Source organism: Mustela erminea, chromosome 10 (assembly GCF_009829155.1).
Source record: "Mustela erminea isolate mMusErm1 chromosome 10, mMusErm1.Pri, whole genome shotgun sequence".
Taxonomy (NCBI): domain Eukaryota; kingdom Metazoa; phylum Chordata; class Mammalia; order Carnivora; family Mustelidae; genus Mustela; species Mustela erminea.
The window spans coordinates 66376576-66394718 of NC_045623.1; the positions used below are offsets into that span (position 1 = coordinate 66376576).

Consider the following 18143-nt stretch of genomic DNA (forward strand, 5'->3'; position numbering starts at 1 on the left):
TGCTCCCTCACCACATCCCAAAGACCCAGCTTTGTGGCCGGGTCTACCACCCAGGGCTGATCGAGCCTTTCTTCCCTCTTGCTCCAGGTGTCAAATGTGGGGGTGTGCTCTCAGCACCTTCCGGAAACTTCTCCAGCCCCAACTTCCCCAGGCTCTACCCCTACAACACAGAGTGCAGCTGGCTGATCGTGGTGGCCGAGGGCTCGTCGGTGGTACTCACCTTCCATGCCTTCGACCTGGAGTACCACGACTCCTGCGGCTTCGACTACCTGGAGGTGTACAACGGGGCCTCGGGGGACAAGGGCAGCCTGCTGGGGAGGTTCTGTGGCCAGGTGCCCCCACCACCCTTCACCTCTTCCTGGCATGTCATGTCTGTCGTCTTCCACTCAGACAAGCACGTGGCCAGCCATGGCTTTTCTGCAGGCTACCAGAAAGGCAAGGGGGGGGGCCCTGCGGGGATTGGGGGATGGGGGAAGAGAGCCAGGGGCTGAGGCACAGCTTGCTGGCTGCTCCCGAGCCTGGGTGACCCTGCTGCAGCAGCTCGGGGGACAGGACAGCTTCCAGAGGCGGTCGGGGGGGGTCCCTACCTTCACGGCAACAGTCCTGGGAACACTGGGAAGGTCTCACTGTACACAGGGCAAGGCCTCTTGGGCTAGCTGTCATCCTTTTTATCCCATGCATGGCATCAGGGTGAAGGGGAGGACACCATGCTGCCCCTGCTGCCCGTCCCTCTGCGGTGCCCTGACACTTACAGGCACAGGGACCCCCCCCCCCCCGCCCCCGCACCTTCCCCCAAGTCCTCTGGAGTAGAAGTTGCACGAGGGCCATCTGTGTGGAGCTGGTGACAGTCTCCCTCCCCAAGCCTTACCTAATGCCCCTTACCTTGTGGAGCCCTACCCCTCCCTCCCTCAGCCTGGAAACCCGCCCCTTGGTCTAGTGAGGGGAGCGGAGGCTTTGCTCTCCTCCCCTTTCCAAAGGTCTCCTAGCCTCTCTGCATACACTCAAACCTCTTTCCTTCTCCCAAGGCCTTACTCATGTCAGCTCAAGCCACAGACACCCACAGATGCTCCTGGGGCACAGGGTTCCCCAAACAATGATCGGGAGCCTCCGGTGGGACACCCCTCCCTGAGCTGGCTTTAGAGGCACAAAACTTCGGAATGCTCAAACACAAGAATCACAGACCGGTCTCAATATGGTTTTGGAGTTTTGGACTCTTCAGTTTTTAAAATGTTAGGGTATCAAAGTTATAATACCGTAAGCAATGTTTTCCAAATTTTTAAAAACAGGAGTACCATTAGACCAAATGGAAGCTTACGTTAATCCCTTATATAGAAAAGAGGTAATGGGAGTATTTTCTTGGTATGCATTTACTGTATTTTGTAAGTTCACGTTTTTAACATTTGCTTATTATAAGCCAATCACTGAAAACAGAAGTCAGTACAATGGCCTCCAATAAGTGAAATTTTTGCATATAACCTGTGACTATGGATACTGTCGTCCAGCTCATTAAAGAGAGCTTGAAGACAGCACAGGAGTGAAATTCGCCTCACATGCAGGCAGATAGATGCCCCGGGGGGCGGCTGCAAAGCTCCAGAACACAGCTCAAAAGCTTCTGCTAAGGATGTTACATGGAAAATGATCTCACAGACTGTCAAAACCTGCTGTCTCGTTTCACAAACAATGAAGTTAAGAGCAGAGAGGGGGTGTGCTTTCCCAAGGTGACACAGCTGAGAGTGGGAACACCAGGACAAAGGAAGTATTAGCCACCCCACCCAGAGCAATGCCCGGTTCACAAAGCCAAGGCCTGGGGTGAGATTCTGGAGTCTTGGGAAACCAGGTTGCCCCCCTCTCCACCTCCCCGGCCTCCAGCTGATGGGGTCATTCATCACCACCCACCTTCTAGCTGGATGGGCAGTACTGGGCTCCAGAAGGCTTTCTTTCATCAGCCTGAGAGACTCTGCATGAGCCTTTGCTTGCTGGTTCAGGCTGGGCAGGTCTTCTGACCTCTCGTATTCCCACACAGCTCAGGGAGGCTGTCACTTGCCCAGGGTCGCACCCCTCCTAGAGGACAGAGCTAAAAACGGACACCTGTCTTCAGACCTCAAGCCCATCTCCACTTCACCAGATCCTCTCTGCAAGCCTCTGTTTCCTCTGTTAGGGAGCTTTGGGAACATTCCTGAACTCAGGCATCTCAGCCTCTGTGTGCAGCAGGCCTGGTAGGAGGGGACAGTGAGAATCACAAGGTCAAGTGCCCAGGCTCTGCAGCCAGGCAGGTCCTGCTGTCCTGTTACCAGCTGGGGTGGGCGGGGCGGGGGGAGGCCCCTGCCATCAGGGCCCCGCCTAGATTCCTGGGGCCTCCTTACTTCAGTGGCTCCTGCCAACCTCCGCATCTCTATGTGAAGGCTTCTTCTGAAGTCTCAAGTTACCTCCATCTTCCCAGCCCTCGGCCTGGACTCTCCGGAGCTGGTGTATGAATGCCTCAGCTCCCTTTCTCTCAGGTCACATAACTCTGAGTGTGCGCCTGACGCCATTCCCAGAGTTCCCCCAACAGGGCTCGGCAGCTGGCTTGACAATGCCCTTTACTAGTCCTTCTATCTCCCGCATAGAGTCCTTGCGCTCACACCCCTGTCTCAGGGCCGGTCTGGGTGAACCCAGACTTCCCCAGGTAAGTTACTTACCTTCTCCGTGCCTCCACTGTCACAACCGTAAAATGGGGAGAAGCACTGTGCCTTCCCCTAGGGTGATGGTATTGGTGTCAAAAGACAGTGTCATTGCCAAGTGCCGGGTTATGCCTGCCCCTTAGCAAGTGCTCAGTGATGGTGACAAGGTTCCCATGGAATGTCCATGGGGGAGGCACGTTGGGGGATATCCGGTTCCCAAGGGAGGGGCTTGGGGGGGCCACGGGGAGGAAGAAAGTTCAGCTCAGGAGGGCTTCTTTGCAGATGTGTGTGGTGGCGTCCTGACGGGCCTTTCAGGGGTCCTCACCAGCCCCGAGTACCCGGACAACTACCCCAACAACGTGGAGTGCCACTGGGTGATCCGGGCCTCTGGCCCCGCCACCGTCAAGCTGGTGTTCATGGACTTCCAGGTGGAAGGCAATGAGGAGTGCACCTATGACTACGTGGCCGTGCTTGGGGGGCCTGGCCCCGCCCACGGGCATCACTACTGTGGCAGCACGCGGCCCCCCACTCTTGTGTCCCTGGGCCACGAGCTGCAGGTGATCTTCAAGTCTGACTTTAACATTGGAGGCCGGGGCTTCAAGGCCTACTACTTCTCAGGTAGAAGGGGCTGGGGCTGTACCTCGAGTCTCTGTGCATGTTGTGTGTGTCCCTGCCCAGCCAGTGCCAAGGTAGAAGCATGTCACCTCCTCTGTGAAGTCTTCCCGAATAGCTCAGAATTAGTCCAATCTTTCAACTCCTTCTGGAGGTTGTTTGGTTTTGTTTTTGTTTTTGCAGCGTTAATCTAACATTTATCATTTATGTTTGAGGTTGGCACGTTGATCTCCCCGACTATGAGCTCCTATGGGTTTGTCTCTGTACCTGCCACATAAAAGGGATTCCATGTGTATACAAATGAATGAATGAACCCTTGACAGTGAAATGAACTAGACAGTGGAAGAGATGGAGAAGGAAATAGACGATGACAACCCACTGTGATCTGTGTTAACAGTAAGAATCACGGATGACTTCCTGGAGGAGGAGACAATTGAGTAGTGCTTTGAAGGGGTTAGCCAGAGGAAGAAGGAAGGGAAGGGTATTCTGGGCAGAGATATCAGCATGCCTGAAGGCAGGAAGGACAAAGAGGGTTTAGTGTGCTTGCTAGGTGTTGTTTGGGGAGGCTAGAAGGTAGGGCTGGATGTAGGGCAGTGAGAAAATGAACAAAGTCCTGTCATGAGTCACCTGTCTGTCAAGTCCAAGTTTGGACTCAGCTTCAAGTATTAGGTCTGGTGATTGAATTCCTAACAGGACCAGCCCTTGTGAAGTGGACTGCCAATTGGAATGAGAGTCCTGGCCTTCAGCTAGTTTCTGTTTAAAGCAGGCTTTGCGATCAGTTGTCTGGTTTGCCAACCATGGTACCCACCACCCACCAAGCTGGATTTAGGACCTTTATGGAGCCCACTGCCTAAGAGGGTGACAGTCTCCAACTTTTCTTATTGTTATTCCCTCTGTCCCACTCTCCCTAACCCAGGAGAATGCCAGGAGGTGTACACAGCCATACGGGGCAACTTCTCCAGTCCCCAGTACCCCAGCACCTACCCTAACAACATCCACTGCCACTGGACCATCCGCCTGCCTCCGGGCTACCGGGTCAGGCTCTTCTTCCTGGACCTGGACCTAGAGGGTCCCAACAGCCTGACCAGGACCTGTGACTTCGATCATCTGGCAGCCTTTGATGGGGCCAGTGAGGAGGCCCCCCTGCTGGGAAATTGGTGTGGCCACCACCTGCCAGCACCAGTCACCTCGGGCCACAACCAGCTCTTGCTTCTGCTGCACACAGACCGCAGCACCACCCGAAGGGGCTTCTCCGTGGCCTACATTGGAGGTCAGCTGGGGTGGAGTGTGGGCGTGCTGATGGCGGGGATGGGGGCCGAGTCTGGGGTCCTTCACAGCTTCCTCCCTCCATCCCACCAATCTCTTCTTGGGAGGCTACAGCATCACCGACTGCTGCCCTGGGACCCCTGAGACCATACCGATGTGGCCCTTGCTTATTTCCACCCCACAGAGCCCTGTCTCTCCAGCTTCAAACTCCACGTGCCCTAGGTCCCCGCTTTTCCCTCCTTCCCCCTTGGGCCCCTGGCCTCTCTCATGCGTGGTTTGTCCTGTGTATCCAGGGTTAGTACACAAAATATGGCCATATTCCTTATGATAAACAGTTGATATAACCATGGAGATGTGGACAGGCTTTGCTTGTATCGGTCATAAATCCTGACTGGCAGTGGCTTAGACATGGCTTTTGTTTTCCTCACATAACAAGAATTCTGGAGCTAGGGAGCTGCTTTGTTGGGTTAGGGACTTAACACGGTCTCAGCTGGTATCTCTGGGATTCTCTTGACCTCATGCCTGCAAGATGGCTGCCACAACTCCAGACATCTTGTCCACATCTGAGGCTGGAAGACCGTAGAGGAGATGCCAGCTACAAATGTCCTGTCATCAGGAAAATGAAGGCATTCTTAGAAGTCCTTAAAAGACTTTTTGGTCTTGATATTTGAATTTGGCCAGGTGTCCTGCTCAGCTGCAGAGGCGGCTGAGGACATTGGCACTGGGTTTTTCCAGCTTCTGTAGTGCCTGTTAGATTTGCCTGCCAGCAGCCTCCCCCATCTTCTCCCCTCTTCCCGCCACCCTTCCCTGGCCCATGGGCCCAGAAAAACCCCTGCTCTGGACCCATTTTGCCCTCTACCTGAGGAGGTGAAAGCTTCTTCTTGTGCTTGGTATGGAAAGGGAGATTCAAAGAGAGGAAACACTTCACTGTGGTCCCATGGGCCGGGGGTGGCGGGGGTCGGGGGGGGGACAGCCAAGACTAGAACCCCTGCCTGCCTTCTTTGTGGCCCAACAGGGCCCAGGGGGAGGGAGCCAGGGCTGACAGACCAGGGCCACATCCAAATGCTGCTATTACCGACCATCCAGTGGCCTCCTCCATGCAAGGGGTCGGTGAATGCCCTCTGCAGGCGGTCATTTGGATGAAAAGAGGGAACAGGAGATATCCTTGCTGAGGGTGGATTTCTCTCCCTCACGCGTACACGTCTAAAGCCTGGTCTGCTTTCAAACATCTTCCCTCTGTCCTTAGCCCCTACACAAGTGGTGATGGAGAAGGACTGGGCTGTGCCCAGTGAGTGACTTGGGCAGACCCACCCTCCAGGGGCCCAGGTGGCTCCATCCATAACCTGGGGGAGGAGAGCTGTCCCTTGGGAGAGCCACCCCTCCTAGGGTTTCACTCCAGAGAGTAGGGGACACGGGGTCTGTCACAGCTAGCCGGCAGGTGGTTTTTCTTCTCTGCGGGTCTCAGTTATCCCACTTGTAAAATGAGGAGACTGGGTGAAGGACCTTTAAGGTCCCCTTTGGTTCTGATAGTCTTATTTCCAGGCCTGGGTCCTCCCTCTCCCAGCGATGTGAGATCTTGGACAAGCCCCTTCTCCTTCTGGAGTCTACAGAGCCTGACGGTGGGGCAACTCTGAACCCGACTCTGTTCCAGGGGCAGGAACCCCCACTCCCACCTGCCCCATCCCCCTGCCCAGATTCCTGTGGGACCCCAGGACCAGACAGGGGCACTCGTGCTGGGGCAAGGCTCCAGAGGTGGCCCAGACTGCCAGTGGCCTCCCAGCTAGAGGACAACCTCAGCATCAATCAGGGTGCTGCGCTGTTCAGCGCTGCCGAGATCATTGTGGGAGACAGCGGGCCCATAAATCGCTAGCTGCCCAGACACCACAGGCTGAAATATGTCTGAGGCATTTCCCGGAGAGGGCCTGAGAGTTCCGGGCCTCTGCCTGCCCGCTCTTCCCTCTCCCGCCCGCTGGCCGCCCCTCCCTCCCCCTCGACTGCTCCCTCCCTAACCCACACTGCCCCCGTATACACACACATACTCCAATACACCCAGACACGAAAAGCTGCACCGTCTGGTCCTGGAGGGCTGCAGGGGCCCCCAGATAGGATGGGGGGGGGATCATCGATAAAATCTCGGCTCAACCCCTGCACACAACTTCACCTCTCAGAGCTTCAGTTTCCAGAAGTGTAAATTGGGTTTCGTTGTGCCCACTGCATGGGGTCCTCGTGGGGAGAGAGTGGGGCTTCCTTCTCCGCCCTTTGCAAAGCTGCCGTTCTGCCCCACCGCCATATATACTCTGCCTTTCCCTGTCCTGCTTCTCTGCTTGATTTTCCCTCAGCCCGCTCTGACACATCTTTTATTTTATGTACATATTGCCCCCTTGCCCAACTAGAATGTCAGCTCCAAGAAGGCAGGAAGTTTTGGCTGATGGGGTTGGTTTGGTTTTTTTTTTTCCACTTCTTTTTCTGTGGTGCTTAGAATAGTGTCCTGCACGTAGTAGGCCATCAAGAAATATTTGTTAAATGGTTGAATGAATTGCTTGGCACATGGTAAGATCAGCACATCGTAGCTCTTCTCATGATTAAGAATATTCATTCATTCATTCACTCACTTACTCAGTCACTCATTCACTCATTAATTCACACAGAATTCGCAGCACCTGCCAAGTTCAGTGCCGGGCTGTGAGGACACAAGAAGGCCAGGTGCCTGCCCTGGGGAGCTCCTAGACTGATGGAGTGAAATGGAGTAACACACATGAAACATCCCCATTAGGCTGCATAGATGTCTCCCGACTCTGGGCCCCGGTTTTCCCACACATCACCCCTTGGATGGGGTCTCAGGGCTTAGTTCCTGCCCGTAAGACCTCCAGCAGCTCCTTCCCTCCGTCCCCAGTCGTGCCCATGAATGTGAGCTGCTCCCGCACGGACTTCCAGATCCTGATCTCCGCACAGGCGCTGGCACCCCTGGAGCGGACCAAGGTCTACCTGGGCAGCCGCAACTGTGCCGCCCAGGAAGCCGGCGGCACCTTCCGGATCCAGGCCCGCTTTGACACCTGTGGCACTGAGTCTCAGGTAGGGGCTGGGTGGGGGTTGGGGAGGGCAGGCAGGAGGGAGTGTGTCTGACCCCTGCTGAGAGGCACCTGCCATTCCTGAGAATTCAGCTTCTTTTCCTGGCTCAGTGACTCCACCACCAAACTAGATCAGTGTAGACATGACAAAGAACTCAGACAAGAGACAGAGAAGGGAGCCCTGCTGTGTAATCCAGCAACAACCCTATTGAAGATTCCTCCTGCGAGGCCCCAACCCTGACCATCCCTGGAGGCCTTCCTGATGTTCCTTCCCTTCTCCCAGGAACTCCCCATCACCCAGGCCTCACCCCTTCAAGACTCAGAGCTGCAGGAGCCCGGCTGCCTCCAGCTGCCCCTTCTCCAACCTGTGATCCAAATGGCCCCTGTGCTCCACAGAACAAAAGGGCCTTTCACGTAACAGGATCCACTTCCCTCCAAAGGCAGCATGGCTTACAGATGAATTTTTTCCACTCTCCGTATATTTTCAAGGCCTTGACCCCAGATCTGGGGCCCTCAGAGTCCCTGGGCCGTGGCCCAAGTATCTCAGATGCCTGCATTCTTAGGGACAAGTGAAAGGGGAAAGGAGAGACGCCCCCCTCCCACGCCTTGGTGTCCGGGAATGTGCCAGACTGGCTTGGCAGAAAACATGCACTTTCCAGCAAACTGTGCCCCCCTGCTCCCCACATTAACCAAATGTCCCCTCTAGCCCACTCGTCCACTCCCCCAGCCTCCGGTGACCTCTGTCCTTTTGACCTGAGGAGAGAAGTGGGGGCAGTCTTGGCCACCAAGAAAATCTCCCCTCACCCTGACTCTGTGCCCTAAGTCCCCCAGGGGTGTTCTGTGGACACTCCACAGAGTCACGAAAGGACAGGGACAGAGAATCCCAGAGGCAGGGAACCAGGAAGTATGACGGACTCTCAGCAGCTCCAAGGCTGGAACCACCACCATAATTTGGAGCCACAGAATCACAAAATCTTGGGGCTAATACCATAGGACTATAAAGGCTGAGCACCTTAGACTCCTGGATTCCTAGTGTCGCCCTTATATGTCCTACCTGCACGAATACCTGTCTCTGCCCTGAGTTGCTCTCAAAGAGGCACAGCTCGAACAGCCCAGGGCAATGCCAACCTTCCTGTGCATCTCTTCAAAAACCCCTAGAACTTCCACTTTATGTGATTTTTTCCCCTCCTTTCTTTATCACACGGACTGACTTTACTGGGTCCCCTTCCACTCACAGTCCCAGTCTTCCTTCGCCCAGTGTCCCAGTTCTATACCACAAAAATCCAGGACACCGGTCCTCCTTAGAGGGTGTGGGGACAGACAGGTCGAGGGCACAAATGCAGAAGCCTCCTTTGTGGATGTGGAATCAGAGCCTTTTAGAAGCCCCTTTGTAACTCAGAGGGGTGGCCCAGTGTCCAGGGACGCCAGGTCCCTACTGCTCCTGCCTGCCCGCTCCATGTGAGACAACTTACTTATCTAGAAGCTTCATCTCAGAAGTGCCACCACTGAACGTGGGAGGCCAGACAGCCTGAGGGGTCTAACGGCTGCTGTGGACATGGGGTGGGTGGGGAGAGTAGCCCAGTACAGCCCCCTGCCCTGGACCCCACCAGACTTCCCATCAGATCCTGTCTGTCAGATCCTGATCCTGTCAGATGCTGTCCCTCAGATCCTGGCCCGAACACCCCATGGTCTTCTTAGCAACTTGATTCCTGCCTCCCTCATCTGCAGGGGTAGGGAAGGTCACCAGCATGTGCGCCCCTCATTTCATTCCTCGATGGCTCTTCCTAACCCTGGGTGGTGCCACTGGGATGGCCAAGGACTCAACAGGAGGGACACACCATGGCTGCAGGCGTCACTGGGGGAAAGGATTCCAGGAGGAAGGTCCCATAGACAAGGGATAGAGCTTCCAACTGGGAGGCAGGAGACTTGGCTTCAGGACCCAGCTCTGGGCAAAGTACTGCCTTTGCTGGGCCTCAGTAGTCACATCAGTAAATTGCCAAAAAGGGAGATTGAACTAGATGCTTTAAAGCCCACTTTGGTTCTACCTTCTTTGGTTCTAGTGAGGCCCTGCAGCTAAGAGCTGGGCAGATCCAGGTGAGAGCATGTTCCCTGTCATCCCTGTCACTTTGTCACGTGATCACAGACAAGGGATTTAACTTCTGGGCCTCAGTTTCCTCATCTGTGCAATGGGGATATTAATGGTACCAATAAGGGAGGGTCGTAGTGAGAATGAAATGAGATAACATACTTAAAACAGAGCCTGGGACAAGGCAGATGTTCTTATTGTTACTATCTTTCATAGACCCTGTCTCCTTGAAGCCAGAGCAAGCGTGGACTCATCAGATCTGATATCCTTCAGACACCCCATAGTGTCCCTTTGACAGGTTGGAACATTGAGGTTCCAAGTGGGGAGGGAGTCGGTGGCCAAGCTGGGCCTAGAACGTAGGCTCCTAGAGTTCTTCTCCCTTGGCACTAGAATCCCCAACTATCTAGAGACACAGGGTCAGGCCTGGCCCCTTCAGGTGTGAGTGACTGTCCCTTGACCCCACAGAGGAGGAACAACACCTCGGTGATCGTCAGTGTGCTGTACATCGACTTCTCGGCTGGTGGGCAGGAGGACATCCATGAGTATGAGGTCCGCTGTGAACCACGGCGCAAAGAGGCTTCTGTCCACCTGCTCTCTGGCTCCGACTGGCTTGGGCCCTATGCTGCCACAGCCGAGCACCTTCAGGAAGCGCCCCCCAGAGATGAGGTAGAGGCCCCGGAGGGCCCTGTGGCCATGGTGGCTCAGGACACCAGTGACATTGTCTTCCTGGGCCTTTGCATCCTAGCCGGAGTCCTCATGGTCATTGCCATCGTGGTCCTGATGCTGCTGTGAGTGGGCAGGAAGCTGGGTGCGGTCTTCCCTGGGGGCAGCTTGGGGTCCCACGGCAGGGGCAGGCCCGGGTGTCATCGAATTGTTGGTGGCTACTGGCAAGTCACCGTCCCTCTCTGAGTCTCACTCTCCTAAGGAGGATCCACGTGCCCTTTACCTCACAGAGTTGGCGTGAGGCTCAGAGAAGAGCCTGAACGGATCCGAACTTTGTAAACTATGGCATGTTGTGTGTGTGTGATTGTTACCGATTTCAAAGATAGTCTGCTATTGAAAGAAGTCTCCGGTGTGTATTACTTGCCAATGTGGAGAGCTGGGGACAGAGGGTAAAACTGACCTTCCATAAATACCCAGAGCTTCACCAACTCGGGATAAAAATAAGGGCATCTCTTATTTTTCCAACTCATCGCTATTCACAAGCCTTCATTGGCAGGAAGCTCAGTAACCACCCAGGGCCCTCCATTCTCCGGAACTGACTCAGGAACCTTGAGGACTTTGTCCCCAGCAGACCCCAACTGCCTCCAAACTCCAGGAACAGAAAGGAAGCTGACGCCATCATCCCAGCCTCCGCCAGGTGGTGTCGCTGTTGGCGCCTGGTTGTGGGCCCCCCAGTGGATCCTATTTGGGGAGGGGGCAGCGAGGCTGCTGGGTGGGATCCCTGTGTCAAACACTGGGAGGCCCACACTGCACGGCAGGGAGGCTGCAAGCAGAGGACTGGTGTCTCTTTCACGCTAGTATTTTCCTTACATCGATGGGGGTCCTTGACTCCCCTGATGTTCCCCTTCAGATGAGTTCTCTTTGGAGACTGGGGGACTTCTTCTACCATTGGACCTCACTCAGACCTACTCCAGCAACCCCGTGTTTCTCTATGTTTACCCTGTGGGGGGGGCGGGGGTTGGGTTTCCGGTGCTTTCCTCTGAGAGGGGCTCTGGCATCCTCCTGAAATTGTTCCAGCTGTCCCCAGAGCTCTATGGATCAAGAAGTGGAACAAACTTGTTAATGAAAAATAAACAAAAAAACGCAGTTACAATAACACTGCTTTCCCCTGCCCACCTGTATATTTGCATAATGAATCCCTTACAATCAATAGAAATCTCCACATGGACCCTGCTGACCATGGGTATCAATTAAACATATTGTAGCCCGGTTACAATTCCTTCAACAACCCAGCCAACATCTGCTTGTTTCCAGCTTTGTCCCCGCTGTTGTAATGGGTTCCAAGCACACAGCAGCGAAGAAGTCAAATGAGATTCCTGCCTTCAGGATGCTTAATTACATCTGGTGTAGCAGTGTCAGTGACAGTTGCTAACTTGCAGCGAAAACACGAGAGAAAAGAGCTAACAAAGTAAAAAATGAACTAAGCAAGGGGAAAAGAGTTGTCTGGACATTAGGAGAACTGGGCTCAAGTACAAGTTCTTCTTATTAGTTATGTGAACCTGGGCACTTAGGTCACTTAGATTGCATAAGCCTCAATATACCCATCTGCAAAATGGGGCCACTGTTCATAGCGTGCTTCCTCTTTTTCTCCCACCCACCTTCTCCTTTTCAGACTCCTCCAGATGCTAAGCTAACTTTGCCAGCCAACCAACCACCTGGGTCTCAGTTTCTTTGGACAGGACTTGTCACATACCAAATCCTCTTTGAGGGCATCCCACAGGGTCCGCCTTCTTGCCTGCAAATTGGGGTGATGTGAATAACACCTGCTCCGTCAGTTCTAGGGGAGGGGTACTACATGAGATCCTGCATGCCCGTGCACAGCTCCTGAGAAGGATTCAACACACCTCAGTGACTACCTTTGCCCTATGAGCTCACACAAAAGTTCTGGCCTAGAAAGCCAAGTTTTCAGCCCAACTTTGCCCCTGACTTGCTGTGTGACCGTAGGGAGACCACTCCCTTCCCTGGCCTCCGTTTCTGTTTTTCATATGTGACAAGCGTCATTATCACCTCTGACGCCCCCACCGTCATAGCGACTTCCTGCAAGCGCCGACCATGCGGCAAGTTAGGTTGTAGATCCGCTCACTTAAACCTCCTGGTGAGGCAGACAGAATTGCCCCATTTCACAGATGAGGAAACTGAGGTTTGGGGAGGGAAACACCTTACCCAAGGTCATTAGGCGATGAAAAGCTGGAGCTAGGCTGAGAGGAAGCAGTTCTTCCCTGAGCTGGGGACTGTGAACCAAGAGGGGCTTCTTGGGACCCCAGGCCCGGTTCTCAAAACCCAAGGACTGTGTCTGGTTGGGAAAGGACTGAAATGGCCTACAGGGAGAGGTGGGGCTTATCTTCACGGAGTGTCCAGATCCTGCCATTCTCAGCCCTCTGGGCAGCCAGCACGTTGATTATCCTGCCTGAGCCGTGGGAAATGACAGTCTTTATGACAGTACAGTGTCTATTAGAAATGAAAGGGCTGAAATGATACCCATTAGCCAACACGCCCAATCCCAGAAAGTGTGTAGGCATGGCAGATATGGCACAGCTTTCCTGTTCACCGACCAGTGTCCCCTTTGCAGAAAGTGGGGGACTTGAACTGCACCCACTGGCTATGTGACCTTGGCACTGCCTCCTCCCAGCTTGGAGCTTTTGGGTCCTCTCACCAACCTGTCCCTGTAGGACCAAGTTTACTGAAGAGGAGATCCTTGCTGGGCAAAAGGATGTGCTGGCCCTTGGAAAATGCCTTCTCGCCTGTGGGTTGGGCAGACCTGGGTTCATTTGCACTCTTCCCTTGACTCTGTGACGTTGGGCAAGTTGCTTCACCTGTCTCAGACTTCGGTTTCCTCACCTAAGGAACAGGGACACAAAGACTCCATTCGCTGAGTCCCACATCTGTGGTATCATGGTCCCCTGGTGCAGTCCAAGTCGAGAACATTTCCCAAGTGTGTGTTCTGCGCTGCCACTGCACAGACACGCCCACCCCCCTCAGGTGCTCACTGGCCACGGGGAGGAACCGAGCATCTCAGGGTCAGGAGACATGGTCCCTGGAGGGACACCGCCAGCCAGGGGACCCCTCGCTTTCCCCCTGCCCTCCAGTTTCCCCGCAGCACCTCAGGCTGAGCCCGGAAGGACGTGGTCTATGTGGTCAGCTTCCTAGGACATGGAGCAGAGTGGAGAAGATGGACAGCAGATCTTTTTTTTTTTTTTAATCTTTTATTTTTTATAAACATATATTTTTATCCCCAGGGGTACAGGTCTGTGAATCACCCACCAGGTTTACACACTTCACAGCACTCACCAAAGCCCATACCCTCCCCAATTGGACAGCAGATCTTGATGGGCAAAGAGGAACCAGCACAGAAATAAACAAAGTGTTTTCCTTTTTTTTTTTTTTTAAGATTTTATTTATTTATTTGAGGGACAGAGAGAATGAGAGAGAGAGAGCACGAGAGTGGGGAGGGTCAGAGAGAGAAATAGACTCCCCAATGAACAGGGAGCCCGACGTGGGACTCGATCCTGGGACTCCAGGATCATGACCTGAGCTGAAGGCAGTGGCTCAACTGACTGAGCCACCCAGGTGCCCCAAGTGTTTTCCTCTTAAAGACTTTTGGGAGCAAGACAAAGTTTAAATTGATGACTCAGCTTGGGTAAGTGCCAGAGGAGCCCAGAGGGATGACTCATGCTTCCAGAAAGACACATCAGGCAAAGGAGAGGGAATGGCATCCCAGGCACTGGGAACAGCATGTGCTAATGCAAAGAGGCACTTAGGATTATGTCACGATAAGGATGGGAAGAGGGCTGGGGAGATGGGCTTGGAGGTAGGTTGGGGTGAAGGTGGGAAGGCGGGATGGGAAGTTACTATTTATTTATTTATTTGTTTGTTTGTTTTAAGATTTTATTTGTTTATTTGACAGAGATCACAAGTAGGCAGAGAGGCAGGCAGAGAGAGAGAAGGAAGCAGGCTCCCTGCTGAGCAGAGAGCCCAATGCGGGGCTTGATCCCAGGACCCTGGGATCATGACCTGAGCCAAAGGCAGAGGCTTTAACCCACTGAGCCACCCAGACACCCCGAAGTTACTATTTAGAACACCTGGATGGCATCTGCAGCTTGTCTCAGAACAAGAATGGCAGCAGCCCTCTGTGTCCTTGGCTTCAGAATGAAGACACCTACTGGACCAGCAAGGTCAAGAAAATACTCTATTTTGTCATCGATGTCTTCTCTTGGAACCCAGCCCCCACACAGAAGAGCTCTGGATCTGTGGGCACCATGCATGCTGTCTGGGAGTAAACCACATTGGCACAGTGAGCCAAGCCCTGGGTTCACGTCTGTCTCTCTCACCTCCTGGCCTGGTGACGCTGGTCTGCAAAACCACCAGTTCTCTGGGCCTCCTTCAAGAGTCACTTCCCCAGTACCTGCCAGGATCCCAGACACTGCCCCGGCTCTGCCACCAGCTTTCCCTAAAAGCTCCACATCTCGGTTTTCTCATCTGTCAATTGAGACAACAGCTAGAACATTGGCTGCAATGTACTCTCTGCCAGGCGTTGTTCAAAAAGGGTTTTGTATTTCTGTTTTCATTTAATTCTCTAAGCAGTAGTGATTATCATTCCCTCCAAGAAACAAGTCGAGGTGGGATTCAAACCCAGGCAACAGATCTGGCTGCCAGCCCAGATCTTAGAGTAGAGCAGGTGAGGGGAGTCTGTAGAAATAGGTCTCAACTGTCACTCATGTTTGTAGCTGTAACAAGCTGTGTGTTAGACAATAATACTGAATTCTTGTTATCCTCAGAATCTAAGCATTTTCTGTAAGTCCCTGTAACATTGCTGTGAGAGGAGTGTGGGCATGAGTGCCATTTCACTGATGAGGAAACTTGAGGCACTGAGAAGTTAAATAGTTTGCTTGAGATCACAGAAGGTTAGTGTCAAGAGCCAGGAATTACTTTATTTTTTTTTTTTAAGATTTTATTTATTTATTTGAGAGAAAGAGAGAGCACAAGCAGGGGGAGCGGCAAGCAGAGGGAAAGGGAGAAGCAGGCTCTCCACTGAGCAGGGAACTTGATACAGGGCTTGATCCCAGGACCCTGGGATCATGACCTGAACCCAAGGCAGACTCAACCCACTGAGCCACCCAGGCGCCCCAGAAATTAGTTTAGAGACTTCGGATGTGTTTGCTTGTTTAGACCTCACAAGGGAGGCACAGCGACTGTTTCTGACCCATGGTCCTATGACTGCTTAGTGATGCCATCAGGCCTCTGAACAGGCGGCCTGACTTCAGAGTCCCCGCTCGTCAGCTGTGGCCCCCACTCTCCTTGGCACAATGCTTCATGCACAGCAGCTTGGTTAAGTAGTGACCGGTCTCAGTGTGAAGCTGCAAAATGGGCCCTGGGCTCCCGAGGTCCGACAGGCCCCGACGAACTGCAGCCCCTCACAGGTGCTTTGTCAGTGCTCTAGGCTGCTCCCAACATTGTCACCAGGGGCCTGTGGCATCTCCGGCCTGCCTGTACTGCTCACCCGGTCGCCAGAGCACACGGCGCCCCAGCCAGGCCCAGCTGCGCTGGACACCCAGCCTCACCGCCTCCTAGCACTGGTCCGCATTCCCCTCCAAAGTCAATGCCATCCTGGCTGGCTTCCCTCCTGGAGAATCAGTGGGGCTCACTGCCCTCTGCTGGCTTCGTCTAAGCCCACCCAGACTCCGGGAGCTGCCGGCGCTTTGGGGAAGGCTGCTCTGGGTATCTCTGTGCCCCAGCCCAAGCCCAGCTAGCACCCCACCCATGCCCAGAGCATCCCTGGCTGTAGCCATCGGGAGCTCCTCCGCCAAGAGACCTGAGGGAGATAGAACAGCAGGGGCTCCCAGTCCTTGAGCCCTCTGAACACTCTCGCCCTCAGGACCACCCTGCTTTACAAATGAGAACGCTGACAGGCTTGCCGGAGACCACCCAACCGGGACGGGGACTTGAGCCCAGTTCCTTCTGGGGGCTCTTTCCACAAAATCAGAACCACGCAGACTCTTCCAGATGGCCCCTGGTCTTTGTGCTGTGGATCTTCAGAGTACTTATTCAAGACTTTGAGTGCCTGGCCCCAAACTGGTAGGTGTTGGGGAAACTGTGCCAGTGGAAGCGGCGTGGGGAGACCTGCCCATAAACCACCAGTAACACAGAGCAGGTGAGTAGAAGAGGAGCCCACACTGCCTGGAAGCAGCCAGGGGCCCTGGAGATGGTGAAGCCTGGGCAGAGTCCTGGGGGATGAGGAGACGTGAAACAGGACACAGAGGGAGAGGCTGGGAATCTCTGGACACAGAGCACAGAGGAGGGCCTGTCAGTCAGGCAATGGCTGGAGATGAGAGATTTGGGAGACTCAGGGGAACCCCAAGTTCACCAGTTGTGCACAGCACAGAGTAAACAAGAACGTGGAGGGCTCAAGTCCGGGAAGGTAGGTGGGGACAGAGGCTGACTTTGAGAGACTTCCCGTACAGTGGCCATGTCAGCTCTTGGCCCCCATTTGGTTACCCTCAGGACCCCCTCTGTATAAGCAGCTCCCCAGATCATAAATCCTGTACACTGGCTTTATAGCTAAAGCCTGGAGAGCAAGTGATTAGCCTAAGGGCCCCTAGAGGAGCCAGAATCACACTTGGGTCACCTGACTCCATGGGACACTCTGTCCCCGCAGCACAATCTCCACGCCCTTCCTCCTTCCTGAGGTCTGAGTTCCCGCCTGATCATTGTTGGGGGGCAATCAGGGCCACCAACCCCGGGATTCCCCTGGCAACTCTGTTGACCAAGCCCCGCCCCCAACACCTGGGCCAGGGAGTTTCCCTGTCTTTGAACTCAAACACAAACCCCAAACAGAAGCTGCCCCACACCTGAGCTCCAGGAAAATGCAGGTTGAGCCAGTGGGTAGTGCACACTTCTTGGCTCACACCCAGGAGAGGAAAGGTAGCTGTTTGAATAAAAACTCTCCTGGACAGGTGCCCAGCAATTTACAGTTTAGCGAAGTGCTTTCCCCAAACATTCTGTCTTTGATCCTCACACCTGTCCTGAGAAAAAGGGACTGCCCATTTTACATAGGGGGAGACTAAGGCCTGAGAGGTGAAGGGTTGTGGTCAAGGTCACAGAACAATGACATTCTAGGATCAGAAACAAGTAGACCCGGGAGGCGGCACGTGCTGCCACTGCCACACATCAATAAATGTCCCCCCTCTGATGAGTGTAGACAGTGAGAGTGGAACGGAGGAGCCACTGAAACTGAGTCTTTCAAAAATGCACGGCAGTGAGGAGGCAGAACTTGGGGGGGGGGGTTCTGGGGAAAGGAAAGAGGGATGATTCGCTGTCATAAAGGAAGCAAAGATTTCCCATATGCCTCTGATGTACCATGCCCCGTGCTGGGTTCCGTACAAACTCCCAGAAAGGATGATGGCGCCTGAGGTCCCCCAGACTCAGAGGTAGAAAGGGAACTGCAATCTAGATGGGCCAGACCCTGCAGGACCAGCGAGTCTTACACTGCCCAAGTCTCTCCCCAGGACCCCCAGGACCCCTTAAGGTCTGATAGACGACAATACAGCCTCAGGAAGCCAGGGAGGGACCAGAGAGTGAGAAGCCTTGCCCGAGGTCACACAGCTAGGGGAGCAGGAGCTGGAACCAGGGCAGGGGGTGGGGGAGAAAGGCAGGAGCACATTTCCAGCCAGAGCTGAACTTGGGGCTGGCTGGGGGCAGCCTGGAGGTTTGGGGAACCCCTTGCCTGGACAC

At 54.1% G+C, this 18143-nt stretch overlaps 1 protein-coding gene across 1 annotated transcript in view; it reads left to right on the forward strand.

Annotated features, from left to right (window-relative positions):
• The window catches only part of LOC116568134 (NADH-cytochrome b5 reductase-like), a 48165-nt gene extending 37416 nt beyond the window's left edge, over window positions 1–10749 (forward strand). Inside the window, exons 8-12 of the mRNA XM_032303655.1 lie at window positions 88–435; window positions 2943–3278; window positions 4189–4542; window positions 7432–7610; window positions 10158–10749. Coding sequence (XP_032159546.1) covers window positions 88–435; window positions 2943–3278; window positions 4189–4542; window positions 7432–7610; window positions 10158–10484 — 1544 coding nt within the window. The 3' untranslated portion in view covers window positions 10485–10749. The remainder of the gene's footprint in view (window positions 1–87; window positions 436–2942; window positions 3279–4188; window positions 4543–7431; window positions 7611–10157) is intronic.
• Window positions 10750–18143: the final 7394 nt, after the last annotated feature.